This window comes from Portunus trituberculatus, chromosome 37 (assembly GCF_017591435.1).
Source record: "Portunus trituberculatus isolate SZX2019 chromosome 37, ASM1759143v1, whole genome shotgun sequence".
Lineage (NCBI taxonomy): Eukaryota > Metazoa > Arthropoda > Malacostraca > Decapoda > Portunidae > Portunus > Portunus trituberculatus.
In genome coordinates, this window is record NC_059291.1 from 20,779,473 (window position 1) to 20,805,598 (window position 26,126).

Consider the following 26,126-nt stretch of genomic DNA (forward strand, 5'->3'; position numbering starts at 1 on the left):
CTACTGTTGTGGTGGGTAGAGACGTGCAGCTTCTTTCAAGAAGTTATGTACCTTTCTGCCCTCCTCACTACAGCGCAGAAAGAGGTAGCAGCTTATGTATTGCTGCAAGAAGGTACTCCGAATTCCAGGACGTCTTATCCACTCCTTTATGTCTCTCCACAGTCTTTCAATGTTTTGTGTGTGAACGTCTGAATCGGTCGGATCCACAAAGTTTTCCGAATGATTAATCACTTTGTGAATATAATTTTCTTTGGAGAGTTTGCAATATGCCCTCCAACAGTCGCTCACTATCACTGAGCCTGGTAAAATGTATTTCTTTATTATTGGGATAAGCGTGGCGGAGTCATGTTTCACACTGCAGGGCTCAACTAGTGGTACCACAACACAGTGCTTAGACTCGCGCTCAATCGCACCAAACAGCCATGTTTGGGCCAATACTCGGCCACGCTCATACTTTCGTTTCACAACGATTGTTTTGTCAATTTCAACGATGTTACCAACTCCACCAATTGGCTGTTGATTTGAAAACCAAAACTCAGTCACCTCACTGCAAAAACTGCGCCAATCAACTACAGTCTGTCGTGATATTTCAATGTTTGCCCGAACTTGGCTGTGGGAAAAATACTTCCTTACCCATAAGTTTATAAAGCATAACACTTGCCATGGCTTTAAATGTGTTCTTTCTAAAAATGTGCCTTTATAGTCACTTACAGCGAAATTGCATAGGCGGCGTTTCTTCATCTTTGGAACAACATACGAACCTGTGCAACGCCACTGTTTTCTGTCTTTACGAAATATGCACTCGCGACCACACCTTTTGCAAGTCACTTGGCTCGGTAGCACATTATGATTACGAAAAAAATCCAGTGCTTGTTTGTCATCCTTGTAGACTTTGCTTACTAATTCATACTCTGAGAGAGAACAACCAGCACAGGAAGAAGCCATTGCTAGACTAACCAACAACGAATCCATGACCATCAAGCTCTATTCGCAATTGAATCACAACCGAGATATCTCGGGTTATGAAACTTGTAATGAAAATTCCGTAGACTTTTAATGGGAATTTGTCCATTTTACGCAAAAAATAAGCATTTCCGACATATTTCATGTACCCCACCCAAAACCCCGCATTCCCACCTGTCCCCAAACTTATTGAGGGTGGAGGACATCTCTTGGGTTATGAAACTAGTAATGAAAATTCCGTAGACTTTTTAATAGAAATTTTTCCATTTTACTAAAAAAATACGCATTTCCGACGCATTTCATGTACCCTACCCAAAACCCTGTATTCCCACCTGTCCCCAAGCTTGTTGGGGGGTGGAGGGAGGAGTATGGGCAGAAACTAGAATTATACCAAACTTTTTAATACTGTAACGGCCATTTGGAACGAATTAAGTTCGAGTATTGAGTCTCCACTGTATAAGTTTCTAAATGAAAAGCTACAGACAGGTGGCAGAATTTTTTTCCCATGACTGCAGAACTAAGAATCCGGCAAACCGGAATACCGGTATTTTGGTTTATTATTATCGGTATCAGCGGGAGGGAAGAGGCCAGAGCTTTGTTTACAACCATGTGTGCGGCTGTTCGATTATCAGATATTTTCATCGATAATAAGCCTTTGGTGCTATTGTAAGTTTCTAAAATGAAAAACTACACTATGCACAAGAATGTTATTCTAACAACCGCAGCAGCACAACTGGTGGAGGGAGAAAAGGAGAGGCCAGGGAGTCTCTGTTTACAACCATATGTGTGGACATTCAACTACCAGGTATTTTTTTGAGTATTAAACAGAACTTTTGCATTCGAGTATCAAAAAGTAAAATTTTTTAAGACATTCGAGTATTGAGTCTCCACTGTATAGTAAAATCCCTCTTATCCAGCATTCGAGTATCCGGCAAACACTGCAGTATCATCGTGGTGAAATGATGGACAAAGTGTTATACAAGTGGTTCAGCTTGAAAAGATCAGAAGGAGTCACAATTACAGGCTCAATGTTACAAGAGAAAGGGCGTGATTTAGCTAAGAAGATGGGCAAGGAAGGGGCATGCCAGTTCTCTGATTTTTGTAACCCATCAACTTATTTATAAGAGGAAAGTATTAAAGAGAATGTTAGTATTGTGTGTTGGTGAGTGTGACTTGGCAGCGCGGGTGGCGATGCACAGCACGGCGATCAGCTGATCTTTGTTATGGTAAGATGCGTGAGTCTAGGGTGGTGATTGTGGACATAATTTCACTTCCATTCAAGTATCTGGCATGTCGGCAGTCCCGTTGATGCCAGATAAGAGGGCTTTTACTGTATATAGTATATATACAGGGGATCCTCGTGATTTGACCATTCGCAGTTTGAATTATCGCTAATTCGAACTCAGTTAATTAATACCCAATCCTCAAGGTTCGACCGACTGACTTGCCAATTCGACATTCATATCTCGCACGCCACCCACCCGGTCAAAATCCGCCACCACCCCAAATTTGCCGCAAACCCGCCAGGCAGAAGTGTAAACCGATGCTACCCTGTGTCGTCGCTAAGGTGGTGTAACACTACCACTTTTCCATCACCTTTTTCTGTCAACTTTCTGAAGACTCAACTTTTGTCGACGCTGGTCGTCACACAAGATCACTTCCGCCTTTGTCGCGTTTGTCAACTGTAAACAAACATGGCGGCCCCTTCACCTCCAGCAAGCTGTTGCTATTTTTTCGTTGCTATTTTTGGCCTTTAATGATCTCTATGAGAACCTTCAGACAGCTTTGTCCACTCATAAACAACAGATCTGCTCATCTTGGCCAGTTGTTGCTTGAAAGTTCTGCCTTAGAACATGGCAGTTCCAGACAAATGTAAACAAACAACTGAAATACTTTTCACTGTTAGGCTAGGACAATATATATATATATATATATATATATATATATATATATATATATATATATATATATATATATATATATATATATATATATATATATATATATATATATATATATATATATATATATATATATATATATATATATATATATATATATATATATATATATATATATATATATATATATATATATATATATATATATATATATATATATATATATATATATATATATATATATATATATATATATATATATATATATATATATATATATATATATATATATATATATATATATATATATATATATATATATATATATATATATATATATATATATATATATATATATATATATATATATATATATATATATATATATATATATATATATATATATATATATATATATATATATATATATATATATATATATATATATATATATATATATATATATATATATATATATATATATATATATATATATATATATATATATATATATATATATATATATATATATATATATATATATATATATATATATATATATATATATATATATATATATATATATATATATATATATATATATATATATATATATATATATATATATATATATATATATATATATATATATATATATATATATATATATATATATATATATATATATATATATATATATATATATATATATATATATATATATATATATATATATATATATATATATATATATATATATATATATATATATATATATATATATATATATATATATATATATATATATATATATATATATATATATATATATATATATATATATATATATATATATATATATATATATATATATATATATATATATATATATATATATATATATATATATATATATATATATATATATATATATATATATATATATATATATATATATATATATATATATATATATATATATATATATATATATATATATATATATATATATATATATATATATATATATATATATATATATATATATATATATATATATATATATATATATATATATATATATATATATACTTATCAAGATTCTATTGATTTGAGATTATAGCATCATTCCAATTAACAAGAAAATTAATATCATTATAAAAGTGTTAATTAGAAACCATAGATCTTATGACTAAATATTAAAGCTAGAGGAAAACATGCGTTTCGTATGACTCAAGACGACGGAGAGCCACCTCCAGCCCCAGCCCTAAGAAGCACAATTTCCTGCCTTTCAAAGATAAGCTTGAACTCATAAGAAAATGTGAGGCAGGTCTACCTCACAGTGTCATTGCAACGCAAGTAAGTGTCCCTAGATCAAGAGTATCAACAATTTGGAAGAACAGGGACAAGTACCGCAAGACTGCTGCAAGTGTTTTTATTTCCAAAAATGTACTGTACAGCATCCTAATGCGTTTAATAAAAAAAAAAGTTAGATATAAATGAAGCCTTTAATAGTACTGATTTAGTCTAAGTTAGTGTTTTTAGAGGTTATAGTGATGTTTTGCGGGGTCTAGGCTGGAGGTTGGTCCCTATCCGCCCTAATTCTTAAGTATCTTATGAGAAAAATTGCTTTACGATTCGAATAAACGCTGATTCGACTGATGAAAAACCGCCCTAACCCTGTCGAATTGACTTCTAATAATCGGTATCAGTATCGGCCCTGAAAAATCATATCGGTCGATCTTTAATATATATATATATATATATCCATCTGTCTAATTAGCTAGTCTAGTTAACAATCTGTCTTTCATATCTGCTACATTATTAATCCAATGAAAGTATTCATCTCTCCTTTTGTTTTTCTGTAGAGCAAACAAATGCTGCCTCATGTTCATGTCATGGTTTACCCTATCTCTTGTGATAAATGTTGAAGAATGCCATTTAGCTTACATGAACACTGTTGAAGACATGATTTATATATATGTTAAGTGTATAGACACTTTGACCTGTGCTGTTTTTGTTTCTCCCAGAAATGTATAATTTTGAGATGTAAGGTGTCTTTTGTAGCTATGGAGAATGTCTGTAGCTATTGATTGTTCTGTAAGTTGCAAGGTGGTGTATTTTTTCAATTGATAGTGATAGTTTATCTTTTTTTCCAGGCTATTCTCGTGTACCAGTGTATGAGAGTGAGCGCACCAACATCATAGCAGTGCTGTTCATCAAGGACTTGGCCTACATTGACCCTGATGACAACACTCCTCTCAGAACACTCTGCCAGTTCTACCAGAATCCATGCAACTTTGTCTTTGTGGACACCACTCTTGACATCATGTTCAAGGAGTTCAAAGAAGGTGTGTTGTTCTCTCTCTCTCTCTCTCTCTCTCTCTCTCTCTCTCTCTCTCTCTCTCTGCTAGGGGATTGTGCAAACAATTTTTCACATTGACTTTTCAAAAAGTGATGATGTATACTGAAGTGTTCCTCAAGAGTGAGCACATTACCATCCACAGGCAACAAGGGTCACATGGCATTTGTGCAGTGCGTGAACAGTGAGGGTGATTGTGACCCATTCTATGAAGTGCTGGGCTTGGTTACTCTGGAAGATGTCATTGAGGAGCTGATTCAAGAGGAGATTGTGGATGAGACAGACGTGTTCAGTAAGTAGTGCTGTGCTGCCTTCCTGATGTGGATCCTATTCACTTTATGTTTTATTTGTAAAGCTTTTATGTATCATATGTATTTCAGGAAATGTGCATTATATTTGTATAAAGTTGTTTTTTGTGACCAAAAAAATGCCATCAGCATTTATGATTTAATGGTCATCATGGAATTCAGATTGATCATTTTGGGGTTTGGGGCTATTTATACCTCTACATTTAGTCAATTATTGGTGTAATGTATGTACATACATGTAGGATTTTGATTTATGTATATATTGAATTCACTTTGAATATTTGTGTATTAAGTTATTCATAGCCATATTACCTATACTGCTCTTTTTGTGTTAAGTGAATCATCTCTAATCATAGTACAGAAGTGTCAGGCAGCTTATTCATTCGTTTATAATGATTTTAACTGCAAACATCTTCCTTCTAATAATTCAGCGGACAACAAAACCAAACGTCGCCGGCAAGTCACTGGACGACCAAACTTCACTGAGTTCTCCAACCCCACCAACCAGACCAACCACAAGCGAGTGCAGATCTCCGCTCAGATGCTGGTGGCAGCACTGCAGTACCTCCGAACCTGTGAGTACTTTTGCTGTGAAATCACATTTAAAGCATCAGTTGCCAAAGCAATTATTTTCAGTTTTTATGTAACAGTAGTAAGTGATCTTTTTTCTTTTCTCTAAAGTACCTTAATTTTTATAATAAAAGTCTAAGTGCCTTTCTGTACACTGCAATCAAATTACCTCTTTCTCTCCTCCTCACAACTCCAGAGAGGAGAGAAACAGGTGGTTTGATTGCAGTGCACAGAGTGACAAATGGAGTGGATTAATTGTGCAGAGAGGATCTGTGTGTGAGAAATGAGAAATAAGAGAACATGGAAAAATACATTGAGGGTGACTATGTGCAAGAGAGAAGTCAAGAAGTTTAGCTTCCTAAATAGAAGTATTAAGCCATTAAAATAGACTGGAGGAGGACAAGTTCTGTGCAAGAATTATTGCTAATTTCAAAGAAAAGCTGGATAAATGTGGATATGGAGACAGAACAGTGCAAGCATAGCTCTTCACTCTTATGTTGCTACTAGATAAATTCACACTCATAAGAAATTCTTGTGGAAGATGGAACTTATAGGAGGATTGAGAAGAACATAGATAAATTGGGGGAGGGACTGCCTACAGGATAGAGAAATGAGAACTGTGATCACAGACACCTGTTCTTGGTGAAATAAGCTAACAAGTGGTGTACCACAGAGGTCACTGTTAACAACCATCATGTTTCAGATATGCAGGAGGGGATAAACAATAGGAATTTGTTTGCTGATGATGCAAAATTGTCAAGAGTAATAAAAGGTCATGTTGATTCTATGGAGTTACGAAGAGATATGGACAAGATTCATGAGTAGAGACAAAGGTAGAAATTGGAATTTAATGCTAAGAAATACCATGTGATGAAAATGGGTAAGGGTAAGGGAAGATCTGTATGCAGGCAACCCCCACTTAACGAACGTTCATACAATGAAATTTCGCTACAACGAATGTTTCCTTTTACTACCATCTGCTCATATAATGAACACCAAACTCGCTTTAATGAAATTTTATCCATGTAATTTTTTTCCAAGTTTGAAAGCCCCTGCTGTATCACGCAAGCCAACAGGCTTTTGAATACACCAGCGCCTCACGTGGACAAAAAGCACACCACTCACTCCCTTACCCTTCCCCACTCTTAGTTCAAAACAATAACAGAGTCCAGCACCAGCTCATCATCTCAAGCTCAATATGCCACCAAAATGCCCTGCAACCAGCACTGCAATGTTGCCTAGTGTTGCTAAGAAGACCAGGAAGTCTCTTACTCTCTAAGTGAAGGTGGATATTATTCACAGACACAAGAGAGGCGAGAAAACTAATATCTTATATATAAACGACATGCCAGAAGGAGTGAACAGCTACATAAATCTGTGGACAATACGAAACTGTGCAAAGTTATAAAGCAAAAAGAGGATTGTGAAATACTGCAGGAAGACCTAAATAAGATCTGGGAATGGAGTAAAAAGTGGGAAATGGAATTCAATGTGGACAAAAGCCATGTCATGGAAATGGGAAAGAGTGAAAGACGACCAGTGGGAATCTATAAGATGGGAGATGGTGTAGAACTGGAGAAAGTAAAAAAGGAAAAGGACTTGGGAGTGACGATGGAAGAAAACAATCAACTGGTAAGCCATATTGATAGAATTTTCAGAGAGACATATAATTTGCTAAGGAATATTGGATTAGCATTTCACTACATGGACAAAGAAATGATGAAGAAATTGATAAGTACTATAATAAGACCCAGATTGGAATATGTAGGAGTAATGTGGACCCCCCATAAAAAGAAATACATAAGGAAGTTAGAGAGACTACAAAAATTGGCTACAAGAATGGTTCCAGAATTAGAAGGGATGACATATGAGGAGAGACTAAAGGCTATGGATCTACCAACCCTGGAACAGAGAAGGGAGAGAGGATCTGATACAAGTTTTTAAATTGATCAATGGAATGGACCAAGTGGATAATGAGAAACTGATCCTGAGAGAAGAATATGACATTCGAAGCACAAGATCGCATAGTAAAAAGTTGAGAAAGGGAAGATGTCTGAGAGATGTTAAAAAATATAGTTTCCCACAAAGATATATTGAGATGTGGAACAGTTTGAGTGAAGAAGTGGTGTCAGCAACGAGTGTGCATAGTTTTAAAGAAAAACTGGAAAGTACACGAGACTTACCTTTGGTCAGTTGAAGTGTGCTTGTAATTTTGAGAAGCAAATCACCTCTGCTTGAGGGGAGCTTTCACATGAGATATGCTATGCCGCACAGCACCGTCAGACTTCGAAGCCACAATCACTCACATGAGAAAACACTAAAAACTGCACAAAGAAACACCAGACCTGGTACACAGAAAGTAAACAGGGGGGGAGAGGAGGGCATGTGAAAGCTCCACTCAAGCGGAGGTGATTTGCCTCACATAATTACAAGCACACTTCAACTGACCAAAGGTAAGTCTCGTGTACTTCCCAATTTTACTTCGGCAAATCAGCCTCTGCTGAGGTGAGCTAACCCATGAGGCTTTAAAGCCATGTGGGTGACGTGCCAAAAGGACAATGTTGGATGAGGAAAAGAACATATCCCAGCCAGAACATTCATTGTGTATAGAAACATATACATACATACATACACATGTAAAACCCCCTTTATAATCCATAACACCATATACCCCATTACAAACCATGAATCATATAGGAACATAAAGGCAACAGCCACTTATGCCATAACCGCATCCTGAAAAGTGTCCCTCACCTCAGTAAGAGGCCTATCATAATAATGAGCAAATGAGACCACCCTGCCATCACCATAATGCAGGCAATGGGGACTGCCATAGCCTTAGCCTTCGACACACCTTCCGACCTAACACTGCCAGCCGTGAACTTGCTCATATCCACCCCTGACCCACGCAGCAGCATCTTAATCCAACGGGCAATAGTATCCTTACCAACTGGTATGTGTGGCCTAATAAAACTGAGCAACAAACTTTCCGCCCCATGCAAAATCCCTTGTCTAAGGACCTTAGTCCTCTCCAGATAATGTCGTAAAGTGGCACACACACACATAAACTAGCATCCTGAGAATAAGCCTGAAACCGAACCACACATACATTGAAACTCGGCCTGGCTTGCTTAAGAGTACCACACAATCTCAGAGTAATATAGGACTGAGCAATACTAATGTCAGTAAGAATTAACAAATGCAAAGTCTGCACCCTCGCTGCTCGGGTCAGCGCCATTAACATAACAAGCTTAAGGGTAAGGTCGTTAAGGGACAAGGTGTGCAAGGGGTACATAGATTCAAGTTCTGCAAGAACTGGCTGAACATCCCAAGTGGCAGTATACCTGGGCATAGGGGGCCTAAGGTTAAAAACCCCTTTCATAAAGCAGATAACTAACGGGTGGTTACCAGCTCGGCAACCATCTACCACAATGCCCAGTGAAGAGAGTGCACTCCTTGCAGTGTTGACCACCTCATAACCCAGGTTCCTGTGGAAAGTGGCGGACAAAAAGTTTATAACGTCTGATAGAGAGGGAGCAAGGGGATTGACGTCCCATCTACCACAAAATTGTGACCACCGCGTGATATGTGGTTTGTATGGCTTGGCTGTACCTGGTTTCCACGAGGCCAGGATGATCTCTGCACCCGCCTCAGAAATGCCTCGTGCTCGCAATTGTTGCCCGACAGCAAGCACGCCATCAACTGAGTGTGCTTCATGACCGGGTGCACCCCCGCGGAGGATGGGTGACTCAGAACCCCCTTTCTCAGCATAATAAGACGGGGAGGAGCCACCAGCAGGCGAAGCAGCTGGTCCATCCAGGGTTGCGACATCCACAATGGCAGAACCATCCATGCACGTGCCGCCTCCACCTTCAACTTCCGCAGGCACCTAGTAATTAAGGCAAATGGAGGGAAGATATAAGATAGCTCAAATTGTGCCCAGTTCAGAGAGAATGCATCAAAGTGTGCCGCCTCCAGGAGCAGAACAAAAGCACTTGGTTGTTAAGCCTAGACGCGAATAAATCTATAACAGGAATGCCGAAGACACCACATAGCTGCCTGAAAATATGCACATCGAGCTGCCACTCATACCTATCATTGACAATACATAACGCAGTGTCCGCTGCCGTGTTTTCCTTTCCAGGTATATGAGAGTAGGTGATCCAGGCACCATTAGCTACACACCAATCCCAGATCTGAATCGCAATGTCATTATACACGGCCAATTTTATACCCCCATCTCATTGACATAGGATGTTATCACAAAAAACCCACACATGTTTCCCATTGAGTTCAAGACGGAAAGCCTGAAGGGCAAATAAAATAACCGTAAGTTCCAGAGCATTAATATGCAGGGATTGTTCAACCACTGACCAACTGCCAGATGTAGACCTATGGTGGAGATGGCCACCCCAACTTAGATTGGAGGCATCAGTATACAAATCAATCTCAGTGCCAGAAGTAAAAATTCTTCGAACCTGTTTAGCAACATTATCCAGCCACCATAACAGATGCTATGAAGGCTGACCGCCTTCATAGCATCTGTTATGGGCATCCAGAGCTCAAAGTCCCCAAAGCCTGTCTGTGAAGCTGCAATTTTCTCTTTCTCTAACTGCCTGTAATTCAACTTACCAAGTTCCACTGCCAGGAAGGCAACCACCAGGAGACCAATAACCCTAGCTACCTCCCGGATCCTAGTGGAGGACTTATTTATAAGATCCCTACAAGCAGTCACAACCTTGAGAACCCTGCGTTCAGGTAAAGAAACTGTCATAGAAGTAGTATCAATAACGTTTCCTAAGTACTCAATACACCTCATAAGGACTGACACAGACTTCTTACTGTTGATGCAAAAACCTAACTTCTGCAATAGAGCAATGGTGTCATTAATGCAAGCAATGCCCTAGACTGATTACACAGCAGAGTGTCATCTATAAAGCTAGTAATGGTGTAACCCATGACCCTGACCGCAGCAAACACGGGCTTCATCAACTTAGTGAAAATCCTCGGGCCCTCTGAAAAGCCATTAGGGAGACACATGAACTGATAGAAAATGCCATCCCACTTAAAGCATAAATACCTCTGCTGCTCTTCTGCAATCCTAACAGAGTAATAGGCATGTCTAAGGTCCATGGAAGCAAGATAATCCCCAGCATTCACCAGTCTAATGGCCTGCTCAAAGTTCTCCATCTTAAAGTGTTTATAAGGGACAAATTTGTTAAGCTCCTTTAAGTTTAGAACCATCCTATAACCACCATCCTTCTTTGGTCTGAGAAAAATCGGAGAAATAACCTGTTCTGGGTGTCTCTGTAATCACAAGAACCCCAAAGTCCAAAAGGCTGTCAATCTCCTCCCTAACAATAAGTTGCTCCTCTAAATTAAATTTATAGGACAGCTCACCAAAAAATAAATGCTCAATATCAGATTTCTGAATATCAAGATGACAGTGCTGTACAATTTCCAAAATCACAGGGTCATTCGTGATGTTCTTCCACTCCTGCGCATAGTGATGCAGCCTGCCAGCAGGAAATGAGTCGCTAACCTCCTTTACTGCCAGGGCCGGTAGAGACCCCGGCTCCTGGCGTTTTTTTAGTCCGGCTCCTGACGTGGCAAAGGGTGTCACTTACCACCCCTGAAGCCCTGTCACTGTGCACTGTAGGGCTGTAACCTCGAAGAAAAACTTCTGCGGGCAGACCTCCCCCAGAAACCCCGAGAGCGTCTACCGGCGAACTTCCATGCCGAGGGAGCCGACTTGGTACTGAACTTGTTCCGCAGCCTCTCCGTTTCCTCAATCTGTCTAGCAGACTGAGAAATATCATCTCCAAACAAAAAACGTGACATTGGGACCTTATCAGAACACAGGTGTGAGTATTTCTGATTTATCTCACGTCTCATAATGAAGTGTTTAGCCAAGTTGGTGCGATGGTTCGCATGACCTAGCAGAGCCAAGGCACCATTAAGAAGAGTAACCTCCCGTTCTACCACCGGGTTACCTTCCACTTGAGCAAGTTGGTCCAGAGCTAGAAGTGATTTAGTGAAAATAGTACCTGCCATCTGTATGTCACCACTTATGTCCTTGAGTCGGAAGTCAGCCTTCTTGGCATCAGTTTTCAAGGCCCCAAAAATCTGCGGGTTACATTCCACAGGGGCGAGAGCAGGACAGTTGCCGGGGCATCTGGTAACCACATCCTCGGAGACGGCTTTGTAGTCCTCGTCCTGCATGCCTTTTTCAAACAGGAAATTCACCATGCTTGCCACCTGCTGGTCAATGTCCTTTGAAACACTGTCAGGAGGCCCCAAAGCCTTAGCACTTTGAAGCAACACACAACTCCGAGGGGGAGTGGGCCGTAACTCACCATCCTCACCACTGGAAGAATCAAATCCAGAAAAGTTAGGAGTGACAGTACGTGAATCAGCAGAGCCACGTCCGGGCGTCAGATGCAACCCTGAGTGCGTTGGGCCCCAAGAAGAGCCGGGCCGACTGTCCACATCAGGCTGTGGGGCAGGCGGGGCACTGGCGCAATTTCACCACCTCACCTCTCAACACCGCCAGTTCATCGAAGACATGGCGCAAGGAAGGCTCAGACACCGTCGCCGTAGTAGGAGAGGAGTGGGAACGGGCAGTAACAATGGGCCGAATCCACGTGTTTACATGTGACGTGCCCACCGAGCGCCGAGGAGCGGTGCGCCGGCGATGTCGATGAACCCCGGAGCTGCTGGTGCCACTTCCACAATGTGAAGATCCCCCAGGACTCTCCCTCGAAGAACTGCTGTCACTCCGCCGCTCCTCAACATGACGGGAAGCCTCAGGAAGAGGGGCAGGCTGGTCGTCAGAGCTGGACATGACTGTCACCCTGCACAAAAATGGAAACTTCGGTGCCCCAAACATGGCAAAGGCAGTATCATGGTAGGCCCAACCCATACCATATCATATGGCAGGCCCATACCCATACCATAGTCCAGTGGCAGGCCTATCCCATACCACATATCCAGCCTGTAGAAATACATGGGGAATAGGTGACGCGGCAAAAGCCGGCAGAGCGAGCCGAGCGAGTGGAGGAACATCCGACCGGCGCTGGAACGCGCAAGCAACTGACGGTGCGGTGCAGCATAGCATATCTCATGGGTTAGCTCACCTCAGCAGAGGCTGATTTGCCAAAGTAAAGTTGGATAAGTGTAGATATGGAGACAGGGCCACACGAGTATAAAGCCCAGGTCCAGTAAAACTACAACTAGGTAAACACACACACACACACACACACACACACACACACACACACACACATGGATCTACCAACCCTGGAACAGAGAAGAGAGAGAGGGGATCTGATACAAGTTTATAAATTGATTAATGGAATGGATCAAGTGGATAATGAGAAACTAATCCTGAGAGAAGAATATGACATTAGAAGCACAAGATCGCATAGTAAGAAACTGAGGTAGGGAAGATGTCTGAGAGATGTTAAAAAATATAGTTTCCCGCAAAGATGTGTTGAGACTTGGAACAATTTGAGTGAGGAAGTGGTGTCAGCAAAGAGTGTACATAGTTTTAAAGAAAAATTGGATAAGTGTAGATATGGAGACGGGGCCACATGAGCATAAAGCCCAGGCCCTGTAAAACTACAACTAGGTAAATACACACACACACACACACACACACACACACACACACACACACACACACACACACACACACACACACACACACACACACACACACACACACACACACACAGTACAAGGGAGAGATGGATGGGTTGACACTTTGTATTTAGATATTAAAAGGTTTTTGATAGAGTACCACATAGAAGTCTCTTATGGAAAATAAAACACATTGGGGGAATACAGAAAAATATCTTAAACTTAACAGATAGGGAAGTGAGGACAATGATAAGGGACACCCCATCAAGTTGGAGCACAGTTACTAGTGGCATACCATAGGGTTCAGTGCTGGCACCAATTATGTTCCAAGTATACACACTCGACCCTTGTTTTTCTAGACTTAATGGCGCAGGCACTGATCCAGATAATGAAAAAGTCTGGATAACACAAATAGGTCCTATCTTTGCCAAATATGGTCGTTTGTTTCTTTAGACTTTTTTGAGGAACAGCAAAATTTAGTTTATTTTGGTTTCCTTGACAAACTAAATGTAAACAAGCTTAATCTAAGTTAATCTAACATTAAAAGTAACCTAACAATACCGCATGTTGTTGCTTGTAAGTTGATCTGGCACATAAATCAACCTCTATAATATGACCCCAAAATGTTGTACTATCGGTTTACCTTGAAGATAAGGCAACCCCATCTTAACTATTACTTAGCCTGGTCCAATGTCACCCTGAGTCATTAAGTACTGGGTGGCAAATTAAGTTTTATCTACAGTAAAATAAATAAAGCAATTCAAACAGATTGAAAACACCTCCAACTTCAAGAATTTCAACATAAATAAACGGTCATTTTCTACTTTCTTTTCTGTACTCACCTGTTTCACTATTTTACCACTCATGGGGACTGCACATACTCCCAAAAGGAATATGTTCAAGGGTGATGTGAATATTTCTTAGGCAAGAGACTCAAGGAGGCCAGATAAAACTCCTGGCTCACGGAGATGTGGTCTCTTCCTCTGCCTTGTGCAGGGGACTGGCACTATGTAGTAAATAGAAACAATAACATACCTACACAAATACCGTAGTTTATTACTTTGGAATTATTTTTTATTGATACAAAAGTTAAACACATAATCTTTTCGTAATGAAACGGTCACAGTTGACTGCTCAGTGTTGCCACCTAGTGATGAGCATTCCGTTTGAACAGCTGTTTAGGCACGAAATTTTAAGTATCATTTTATGTTTTTAAATATTTTAGATTATTTTAGGTATTATGTTTTTAGCTTCTGTATCAATAAAATAGTCTATAGAAATAAACTACGGTATTTGTGTAGGTACTACATTGTTGTTCTTACCTACTACAGAGTGTCAGTCCCCTGCATAGCATGGTGGAGGAAGAGCCCGTCTTCCTGAATTAGGAGTCCAATCAGGAGCTTAGCGGTATCTAATGCATCATCTTTTCGACTCCTTACATTTTTCCTTGGTACACCTTTACCACTTTTACTTGATGATGCATCCACACAGTATTTGGCAGAATATTCTACTGCTTATCTTTTGGCAGGAAAGCAATAACTAAGGTAGCTACGAACAGCATCTTTAATGGGCCAAACGTTTCGACATTTCATCTTATGTCATCATCAGTGGTCTAAAATAAAATAAAACGATAAAACAAATATAAGTATAAAAGAATAAAGTAAAAATACAAAGAGAATTACAATGGTAAAAATTCACACTATCATAAGTGGGTATGCTGACAGAGTATTGTTGAGGATGGCTTTACTTGGGAAATATATAGGGATTCCAGTATTCTTAAACTGTGTCTATTACAGGTGGCGAGGATACGGAAATGACTGAGATTGGGTTGAACCTTAGAGGCAGTGGTCCCGTATCGCGGAAAATGGGGCGTTGTGTAGCGGGCGCCCTGTTCTGGCAGACTGGCCTAAATGCTCGCTGGCTCGGTTTATAAGTGAGCGCAAGGTGCTACCCACATACTCAGCCTGGCAGCTGGGACAAGTGAAACAATAAACAGCCGACGAGCGTAAGGCAGTTGGCAGAGTGTCATAAAGAGGAAAAACTACCTATACATAGACTATTTGTAGACACAATACGAAAATGTTTATCAGGATAATATTTTGTAAGTTTTTCATATAGACCCCTTTCTAATTTCTTGGAAACCTCACCTAAAAATGGAATACGTAAATAGATTGTTTCTTTGGCAACAGTGGTAATTGGATGTTTAAGAAGGTATTTACTTTGGAGAAAGTTATTCAGAGTTTTCTCAAACAGGTTGGTGGTGAAGCCATTGTTATAGAAAAAATCCTTTAAGAAAGTAACTTCATTATGGAAATTTAGGTAAGAAGAAGACAGAGCAAAGGCACGGTGTAAGAGGGTACGGACTGAATTGATTTTTGAACAAGGAAATTTGCAAAAGCTGAACTTGAATACCATGTTGTGAGAAAATGTGTGGATTTATGCTTCGATAAATAGAGGTGGAAAGTCTACCATTGATTTTTGACAATCATCGAGCCAGTTTCGTTCGTGGTAACAAAGGAAGATGTTAGCGAAGGTGGGTCCAGTGGTGAGCCCATCGCAGACGGCGTGGCGATGGGCTCACCACTCGGACCCACCTTCGCTAACATCTTCCTTTGTTACCACGAACGAAACTGGCTCGATGATTGTCCTATCGCTTTCAAACCTATGTCATATATACGATATGTTGATGATACGTTGGTGTTTTTTAAGGAAGCATCACATGCAGACCATTTCCTACATTACCTTAACTCACAACATGACAATATCAAGTTCACTATGGAATCTGAAATAGACTCACAAATCCCCTTCCTTGACCTAAACATCACAAAAATCAATGGTAGACTTTCCACCTCTTATCGTAAACCTACATTTTCTGGCCTCGGTATTAGTTTTTTCAGCTTTTGCAGTTTCCGGTTCAAAATCAATTCAGTCCGTACCCTCTTACACCGTGCCTTTGCTCTGTCTTCTTCTTACCTAAATTTCCATAATGAAGTTACTTTCCTAAAGGATTTTTTCTATAACAATGGCTTCACCACCAACCTGTTTGAGAAAACTCTGAATAACTTTCTCCAAAGTAAATACCTTCTTAAACATCCAATTACCACTGTTGCCAAAGAAACAATCTATTTACGTATTCCATTTTTAGGTGAGGTTTCCAAGAAATTAGAAAGGGTCTATATGAAAACTTACAAAATATTATCCTGATAAACATTTTCGTATTGTGTCTACAAATAGTCTATGTATAGGTAGTTTTTCCTCTTTATGACACTCTGCCAACTGCCTTACGCTCGTCGGCTGTTTATTGTTTCACTTGTCCCAGCTGCCAGGCTGAGTATGTGGGTAGCACCTTGCGCTCACTTATAAACCGAGCCAGCGAGCATTTAGGCCAGTCTGCCAGAACAGGGCGCCCGCTACACAACGCCCCATTTTCCGCGATACGGGACCACTGCCTCTCATGTAAGGTTCAACCCAATCTCAGTCATTTCCATCCTCGCCACCTGTAATAGACACAGTTTAAGAATACTGAATCCCTATATATCCCAAGTAAAGCCATCCTCAACAATACTCTGTCAGCATACCCACTTATGATAGTGTGAATTTTACCATTGTAATTTCTTTGTATTTTTACTTTATTCTTTTATACTTATATTTGTTTTATCGTTTTATTTTATTTTAGACCACTGATGATGACATAAGATGAAATGTCGAAACGTTTGGCCCATTAAAGATGCTGTTCGTAGCTACCTTAGTTATTGCTTTCCTGCTGAAAATACGATTTCCCAGAAATCAACCTGTTTGCTTATCTTTTGTTTTACAAATGTCTGCCACAGTTTGCTTGGACACTCCATACTCCTCAGAAACACTCATAATACTAGCTTTTTTCTCTAATTTTCTTATTAATTCCAGCTTATATGTCACAACTAGGGCCACCCACTTACACCTAACACCCTTGAAAGACATAGTTAAGAGTTCTAATATACTAAAATAGGCACAAACTTGCTCACTGATACCAGACAATACACAGTATTCACTTGCGTTGGCCAGACTTGTTTACAACCGCCTGCTTCAGCGGCGCCGCCATCTATTGACCGTGTCTGGAAGTGTGAGAGGCACACATTATTTGAATTAATTTGTTGGCAGTCTGGACTCAATTTATTGAATTATTATCTGGACACTCACTGGATTAATAAAAATCCGGATAGACAAAGTCTGGATAAACAAGGGTCGAGTGTATTAACGATATACAAGAGGGTTTGAATAACTACATAAATTTGTTTAGAGATCATGCAAAACTTTTGAGAGTAATAAAGAACGTCAAGGAGTGTATAGAATTGCAGAAAGATATTGACAAGATTTGGGAATGGAGTCAAAAGTGGAAATCAGAATTTGATACCAGGAAATGCCATGTAATGGAAATGGGCAAAGGTAACAGATCTACAAGGTAATAGAAAATGGGAGAAGAGATTATAATGAAAAGGAGTGAAGAGAAAGACCTGGGAGTGATTATACAAGACAACCTGATCCCAGAAAGACACATGAATGGGTTATTTGTTCCAACATACAAGGTATTAACAAATATCAGGGTGGCATTCAATTACAGTGCTTACTCCAATTTTGCGAGTTCAAATTTTGCGATACGCCAATTTTGCGACCAAGGACCAAAAATTGCCTTTTTTTAAATTTCACCATCTTGCTCCTGGTGGGCCGGTGGCGGGAGAGAGAGCGTTCCCGTAAATTATATATTACTGTATTATATAGGCAATATTTTATTAATTTATTCATATTTATCATATTATATTATATTATTATCATATTGATCATAGTTTGGTGGTTTTTGGCTAGTTTTCATAAAAATCTGGCAGTAATTCAACGAAGCTCATCTGGCAACACTGCCCCGCTCCCTCCCGCCTTCCATTTGTTTACGTACACCTCCACGGAGTTCTCTCTGCAAATTTGGAGGAATCCTTGTGCTCGACTTTGTGCGACATGGCGCCACCAACCAAGATAAACATTAGGCTAACTCTGGAGCAAAAGATGAAGATAATTAAGATGAAAAGAGATGGAAAAAGGAACTGTGATATATCCAGAGTTTGGTGTGGGAGAATCAACTGTGAGAATGGTGTTTAAAAACAGTGAGAAAATTGAAAAAGCTGTAAAAACCTATGGTGGACAGATTTTTGATTCTCGTAGCCATTGTACAAACACTGTGATCATTCATATGGAAAGATACCTGGCTCAATATATTAACAGAAAGGAAAAGGAAGGAAAAATTAGGCGACCATGGATGAACGGTCCATCATATTCAATTTTTCCCATAGGAATAATACTTCCAATTTTGCGATTTCCAAATTTGCGACTCACAATGCCGCCCCATTTCTCGCAAAATTGGAGTAAGCACTGTACATGGATAAGAGTACAGTATGATGGAGAAGATCATAACCACTATGATAAGATCTAGACTAAAATATGCAGCAGTGGTATGGTCACCATGCAGGCAGATGGACATCAGGAAACTAGAAAGAATCAAAAGGACCGCTACAAAGATAGTACCAGAACTAAAGGATCTTCCCTATGAAGGGTGGTGTTCAGTTACATGGATAAGAGTATGATGAAAAAGATCATAATCACTATGATAAGACCTAAACTAGAATATGGAGCATAAAGGCAGAAGGATATTAGGAAACTAGAAAGAATCCAAAGGACTGCTACAAAGATGGTGTCAGAAATAAAGGATCTTCTCTATGAAGAAAGACTGAAGGAAATGGAACTATCAACTTTGAAGGATAGATGGGAGAGAGTAGATATAATAATGATTATGGAAAAGACAGATATACAAGACCTGGTACCACTGATGGAGGATGGAGATAGACGAACAAGAGGACACTCCAAGATCATGAAAAGTCAGTGTTTGAGAAACTTTAAAAAGTTTAGTGTTCCACATAAGACAGTGCACATCTGGCACAGATTGAGTGAAGATATTGTAGCAGCAGAAAGTGTGCACAAATTTAAGGAAAAGTTGGATGAAAGTAGATATGGAGACAGGTCACTATGAGCCCTACTTGAACCCTATAATAAACAGCTACTAGGTAAACACACACACACACATAGAAGAGATAAGTGTGCGATGGGATACGAATACAGCGTGACTGGACTGAGTTTAATGTGCTTCTGTACAGTATGGCAGCGGGCGGCTGACTGCTGCCATGCGCCTAGAGACGAATCCCAGAGCGTGGCTCGCAGTTGCCAGCTCTCACAATAGAAAACTCCTACATCTCCTTAAGATTGTGAGGGAATTAAAACAACACAAATGCCCTGACACTCTAAACGAAACAAACTTAACAATACAAAAAAAAAAAAAAAAAAAAAAAAAGACAGGTCCAGCAAAATATGAAAAGAAATAGAAACATTATGTCATGTAGTCATCCAGCCATGTCGGCCGAGACCTCTGTCTCTGAGGCCGCTCTCTCCCCGGGGAAGCAAGTGGAGGCACCGCCTCCGGGGTCGGTGATTGCACCTCAGGCACTCCTCCGATGGAAGGTGGTTCCCATGGTGGCGTGGCCTCTTTCAAGTGGCCACGTGTCCGCAGTGATATGCGACCACTTCCGTCCATCTTCACTGCATACTGGCGGTACGGGTGGACCTCGACTACAGTACCAGACTTGCTCCATGCTTTGGTAGTCTGGCCCTGGACCCAAACACAGGCTCCCAGCTGCAGGCGCCATTGTCGACGGTGCTGGCCCGCGCTCTGCCGTCTTTTCTCTTCGTGACGTTGGGCCATCAAGGGTCAGTGTTAGCCCCCATTATGTTTCAAGTTTATGTAAACGACATTCACATTGGGATAAACAGTTATTTAAATTTATTCGCTGATGATGCAAAGTTGCTAAGAGTTATCAAAACCAGAGAGGACTGTCTGCTGTTGCAGGAAGATTTAAACAAGATCTATGAGTGGAGCAAGAAGTGGAAATTGGAGTTTAATGCCAAGAAATGTCACATAATGGAACTAGGAAAGAGTAAGAGAAGACCAGCATGGAACTATTTGATGGGGTAGGAGCAAATAATGAAGACTAAAGAGGAAAATGATCTTGGAGTGATCATACAAGAAAATCTGAGCCCTGATAAACACATAAGCAAGATACAGTAAAGTCCCGGGTTACGTCGGTCTCCAGATACGTCAAACTCGTAGTTACGTCAGTCCACTATAAGGCAATTTAAGATTTAAAAAAATGAAAATTTATAAATCGTAAAGCACGGGATTTATTGTTATTGTTGGCCGCCAGGCGTCACTAGTGGTTATCCGCCACACCGCCCGCCTCACGCTTGAATACAATAACACCCTGCCTCAGTGTTGCCAGATCTACCGAAATTTCATGAGATCTACTGAAATTCCGACGAATCTCATGAAATACCGAATTATTGCTGCAATCTACAGAATTTTGATAGGTTCTCCAGAATTTCTCCAGAAATTAAACTTCCCGGTTACTGGTAGTTCGAAATTCATTAGAGGGGAAGGGAGTGAGCAGAAGGGGTGGGGTGGGGTGTTAGCGAAGCTATATAGGCCTCTGGTAGTGCCTGCATGTAGTGCCCACAATAGTATAAATAATATTTATTCAGTTTATAACCCTCCTCCACTCCCCAGTTGGAATCAAGTAGTAAATGCGTATTTCGCCTCCCCTCCCCCCTTTTGTGGATCACGGATAATGAGCCAATGTACCCACACCTCTCTACCTTCATGCTTAATTTGTTGTGCTTGCCTCACTCAAGTGCAACGGTGGAGTGAGTATTTTCAAGCATAAATCTCATGAAAACAAAACTGAGAAACAGACTGTCAACTAAAACTATTAGTGGGATGCTTCACACAAAAAGAATTATATCAAATTATAATTGTCATGATTTTGAAATAAAAAAAGAAATGGTTAAAAGAATGAATAGTGAAATGTACAAGAATAATTTAATGTGAGCAGGAAACAGCAGCTGAAACCACTGCTGATGATGATGAAGTAGAAGACTGATGTATGTTAGGCTAAACTAAGGTAGTTCGTTTTGTTTTGTGAAAGAAGTAATTTTTTTCTACCAGCATATTATAATAAAGTATTGCAGTACGGTACTTACAGAAAGTTTCTTAATTTAATTTCACTACTTCAAATATATTCATATAAAAACATTTTTAATTTGATTATATGTACATATATTATCGAGTGTGTCTACTGATTTTTTACCTATATCTACTGAATTTTTCCGTACATTTCTACTGAAATTTCACCTGCGCCATCTGGCAACACTGCCCTGCCTCAGTTCCACCACACCGTCGCCCCTGGCAAGTGTTATCCTACTTCTGCGTTTACTGACTCAAGTTTTTAGTATCTTGCTCAATGGCATCAAAGAGAAAACTCCTTAGTGACAGCAGTGATGCTAAGAAAAGGAAAACCATTACGCTACAAGAAAAAGAGGACATAATTAAAAGACATGAGAAGGGAGGCAGCAGCTGTGTGTGAGGGAGTGAAGAAGAAAATGGGAAGCCCGTTACCATGACAACGGGGAGGTTGACGACCTTGAGGGTTCGCGCACCCATCACAACAATAACAACTCCGGAGCCTTCGCCTGGGCCACATGACACTCGCAGCTCACTTGCACCGTCTGCGCCTGTCTGCTGATCCCTATTGCCCTTTCCTATTGCATTTCCTGCTCTGCTGCCCACGCTTCTACTCCCACCGCACTGCACTACGCTCCCAGCTGTCCGCCCTGGGCGTCACAACATTCGACCTGCCCACCCTCCTGACGGCCTCAGGCGTCCATCCCTCTCGGCAACCTGCAGTCCTTCGCGTTTGCGGCCCTAATCAACAACAAAAACAAGCTTGTTTCATATTCCTACATAGTTGTAAATAATATAACAATATAACCTTTAACTTACCTGAATGACCATAAACAATGATTGGTTGAAAACTCGATAATATGCTTTGAAATGTACGGAAACTCGAGTTACGTACAAAATCAACTTACGTCATGTTTCAGGAACGTAACTCTGACGTAAACCGAGACCTTACTGTATTTGGACTATCATATAAGATGTTAACTAATATAAGAGTGCTATTTCATTACATGGATAAAGATATGATGAAAAAATCATCACAAGCATGATACGCCCAAGACTGGAATATGCAGCAGTGGTAGTGTCTCCGAGCTCTAAAAAAGATATAAGAAAATTGGAAACGATATAGAAGATTGCTTCTAAGATGGTGCCAGAATTAAAGAACCTCACATACGAAGAACGACTGAAAGAAATGGGACTGCCAACCTTACAAGATAGAAGAGAATGGGGGGACCTAATAACAAAGTATAAGATAGTAAATGATATTGAAAAAATAGACGAAGAAGACCTGATGCTGTTGACGGAAGAAGATGGAAGGACAAGAGGACATGAAAAGAAGATCAGGATAAGACTGTGTGAAGGATATTGGAAAATACAGTTTTCCACACAAAACAGTGGAAAAATGGAATGCATTGGATAATGGAATTGTCACAGCACATACTGTGCATAACTTGAAAGAAAAAGTAGATAAATGGAGATATGGAGACAGGACACTATGAGCCCCACTCGAACCCTGTACAATACAACTGGGTAAATACACACACACACACACACACACACACACACACACACACATACACACACACACACGCTACAACTAGGTAAATACACAAGAGTAACGGAAAACACAAGATTCAGAGGAAATGATGAGCCAGCAAGATTAGACCTGGTTTTTACAAGGGTATACAAATGAATGATGATATAAGATATAAGTGCCCATTGGGAAAGAATAATCATGTAATATTAAAAATGAATATAGAAGAGGGAAAAGAAGAGAGATGAATTATACAAAGGGGACTGACTAAATTATAGAAAGGCTGATATTGAAAATCTCAAGAACTATTTCAAATATGCTAACTGGGAGGAAATAGGAAACTCTGAGGGAGTGCAAGAGAAAAATAACTTGTTTTTGGAAATATATAAAACAGGAGTCAGGGAATATGACCCGAAATATAGACCTAAGGAAGAAGGAAAGAAAGATTGGTTTAACGCAAAGTGTGCCAGGGCAAAGGAGAAAAGGGATGGAGCATGGAAAAGATGGAGGAGAAATAGAAATCCAGAAAATAAGGAAAACTTCAAGATAGCAAGAAATGAATATGTTAAAGTGAAGAAGGAAGAGGAGAGGATCTATGAAAAGGACATAGTCGAAAAATGCAAGGAGCAACCAAAATTGTTCTACAGATTCATAAATGGAAAAATAAGACAAAAAGAATAGAAAGGTTAAAAGGAGAAAATGGGATGGTGGAAGACCCAAATAGTATGGCAGAACTGTTAAATAATAAGTTCCAGGTCTTTACTAAGGAATCCAAATTTGAAAGACCACAGGGTAATAGAGACACCATCTATATGGAAGAGATTAAAGTAACCAAGCTTGAAATAAAAGAATTAATGTAGGAATTGGATGAAGAAAAGCCAATGGGACCAGATGAAGTCTCAGGCAGAATACTGAAAGAATGTAGGGAAGAACTAGCAAGTTCTACATACATCATATAATGCTCAATAAAAAATGGAACAGTACCAGTGGAACGGAAAAGAGCTGAGGTGGTTCCCATATATAAGAACAGAAGGAAGGAAGAACCTCTAAATTACAGACCGGTATCACTAACTAGTGTAATGTGTAAGATGTGTGAAAGAGTAATAAAGAAACAATGGATCGAGTTCCTTGAAGACAACAAATTACTATCAAATAGCCAATTTGGCTTTAGAAAAGGTCAGTCGTGTGTAAGAAATTTACTGAGTTTATACTCTAAAATAGTTGATAGGGTACAAGAGAGAGATGGATGGGTTGATTGTATTTACGTACTTGGATTTAAAAAAGGCATTTGATAAAGTTCCATATGCAAGGTTACTGTGGAAATTAGAGAAGGGTTGTTTAAAAGGAAACACATTGAGATGGATGGAAAATTATTTGAGGGGGAGAGAAATAAGGATGTTAGTCAAAGATATGAAGTCCAAGTGGATAGCAGTAGAAAGCGGAGTGTCACAGGGGTCAGTATTGGCGCCAATACTTTTTCTCATTTATATAAATGACATGCCAGAAGGAGTGAAGAGTTATGTAAATCTGTTAGCGGACGATGCGAAACTGTGCAGAGTTATAAAGCAAAAAGAGGATTGTGAAATACTGCAAGAAAACCTAAATAAGATCTGGGAATGGAGTAAAAAAGTGGGAGATGGAATTCAATGTGGACAAAAGGTATGTCATGGAAATTGGAAAGAGTGAAAGACGACCAGTGAGAATCTATTAGATGGGAGATGGAGTAGAACTGGAGAAAGTAAAAAAGGATAAGGATTTGGGAGTGATGATGGAAGAAAACAATCAACTGGCAAGCCATATTGATAGAATTTTCAGAGAGACATATAATTTGCTAAGGAATATTGGAATAGCATTTCACTACATGGACAAAGAAATGATGAAGAAATTGATAAGTACTATAATAAGACCCAGATTGGAATATGCAGGAGCAGTGTGGACCCCTCACAAAAAGAAACAAAACACATAAGGAAGTTGGAGAGACTACAAAAAATGGCTACAAGAATGGTCCCAAAACTTGAAGGGATGACATATGAGGAGAGACTAAAGGCTATGGATCTTCCAACATTGGAGCAGAGAAGGGAGAGAGGGGATCTGATACAAGTTTATAAATTGATCAACGGAATGGACCAAGTGGACAATGAGTATCTGATCCTGAGAGAAGAATATGCCAATTGAAGCACAAGATCGCATAGTAAGAAGCTGAGGAAGGGAAGATGTGTAAGAGATATTAAAAAGTATAGTTTCTCGCAAAGATGTGTTGAGACGTGAAACAATTTGAATGAAGAAGTAGTGTCTGCAACGAGTGTGCATAGTTTTAAAGTAAGATTGAATAAGTGTAGATATGGAGACGGGGCCATATGACCATAAAGCCCAGGCCCTGTAAAACTACAACTAGGTAAATACACATATATGAATGGATTAAATAGAAGGGGACAGGAAGTTTGAGAAGTGGATGACAAAAGTTTGAATGACATTTAGAAAAAGAGCTCCCCAATAGTAATAGACATCTAAAATAGACTAGAAAAGAAATTATAGAAGTTAAAGTGTAGATCACCAAAAAAAAAAAAAAAAATGGATTGATATAGACAGGTGTTCGCGGCCCTAATCAACAACAAAAACAAGCTTGTGTTTCATATTCCTACATACTTGTAAATAATATAACAATATAACCTTTTACTTATACGAGTATAACACTTCTACTCCTACCGCACTCCACAAAGCTCCCAGCTGTCCGCCCTGGGCGTCACAACATTCGACCTGC

At 39.4% G+C, this 26,126-nt stretch overlaps 1 protein-coding gene across 2 annotated transcripts in view; it reads left to right on the plus strand.

The window, feature by feature from the left end:
* Positions 1–26,126, plus strand: part of LOC123514383 (unextended protein-like) — a 249,409-nt gene that overhangs the window by 171,006 nt on the left and 52,277 nt on the right. For both annotated transcript variants that reach the window (XM_045272269.1, XM_045272270.1), the window contains exons 8-10: positions 5,024–5,215; positions 5,372–5,518; positions 5,966–6,109. In XM_045272269.1, the coding sequence (XP_045128204.1) occupies positions 5,024–5,215; positions 5,372–5,518; positions 5,966–6,109 (483 nt within the window). The remainder of the gene's footprint in view (positions 1–5,023; positions 5,216–5,371; positions 5,519–5,965; positions 6,110–26,126) is intronic.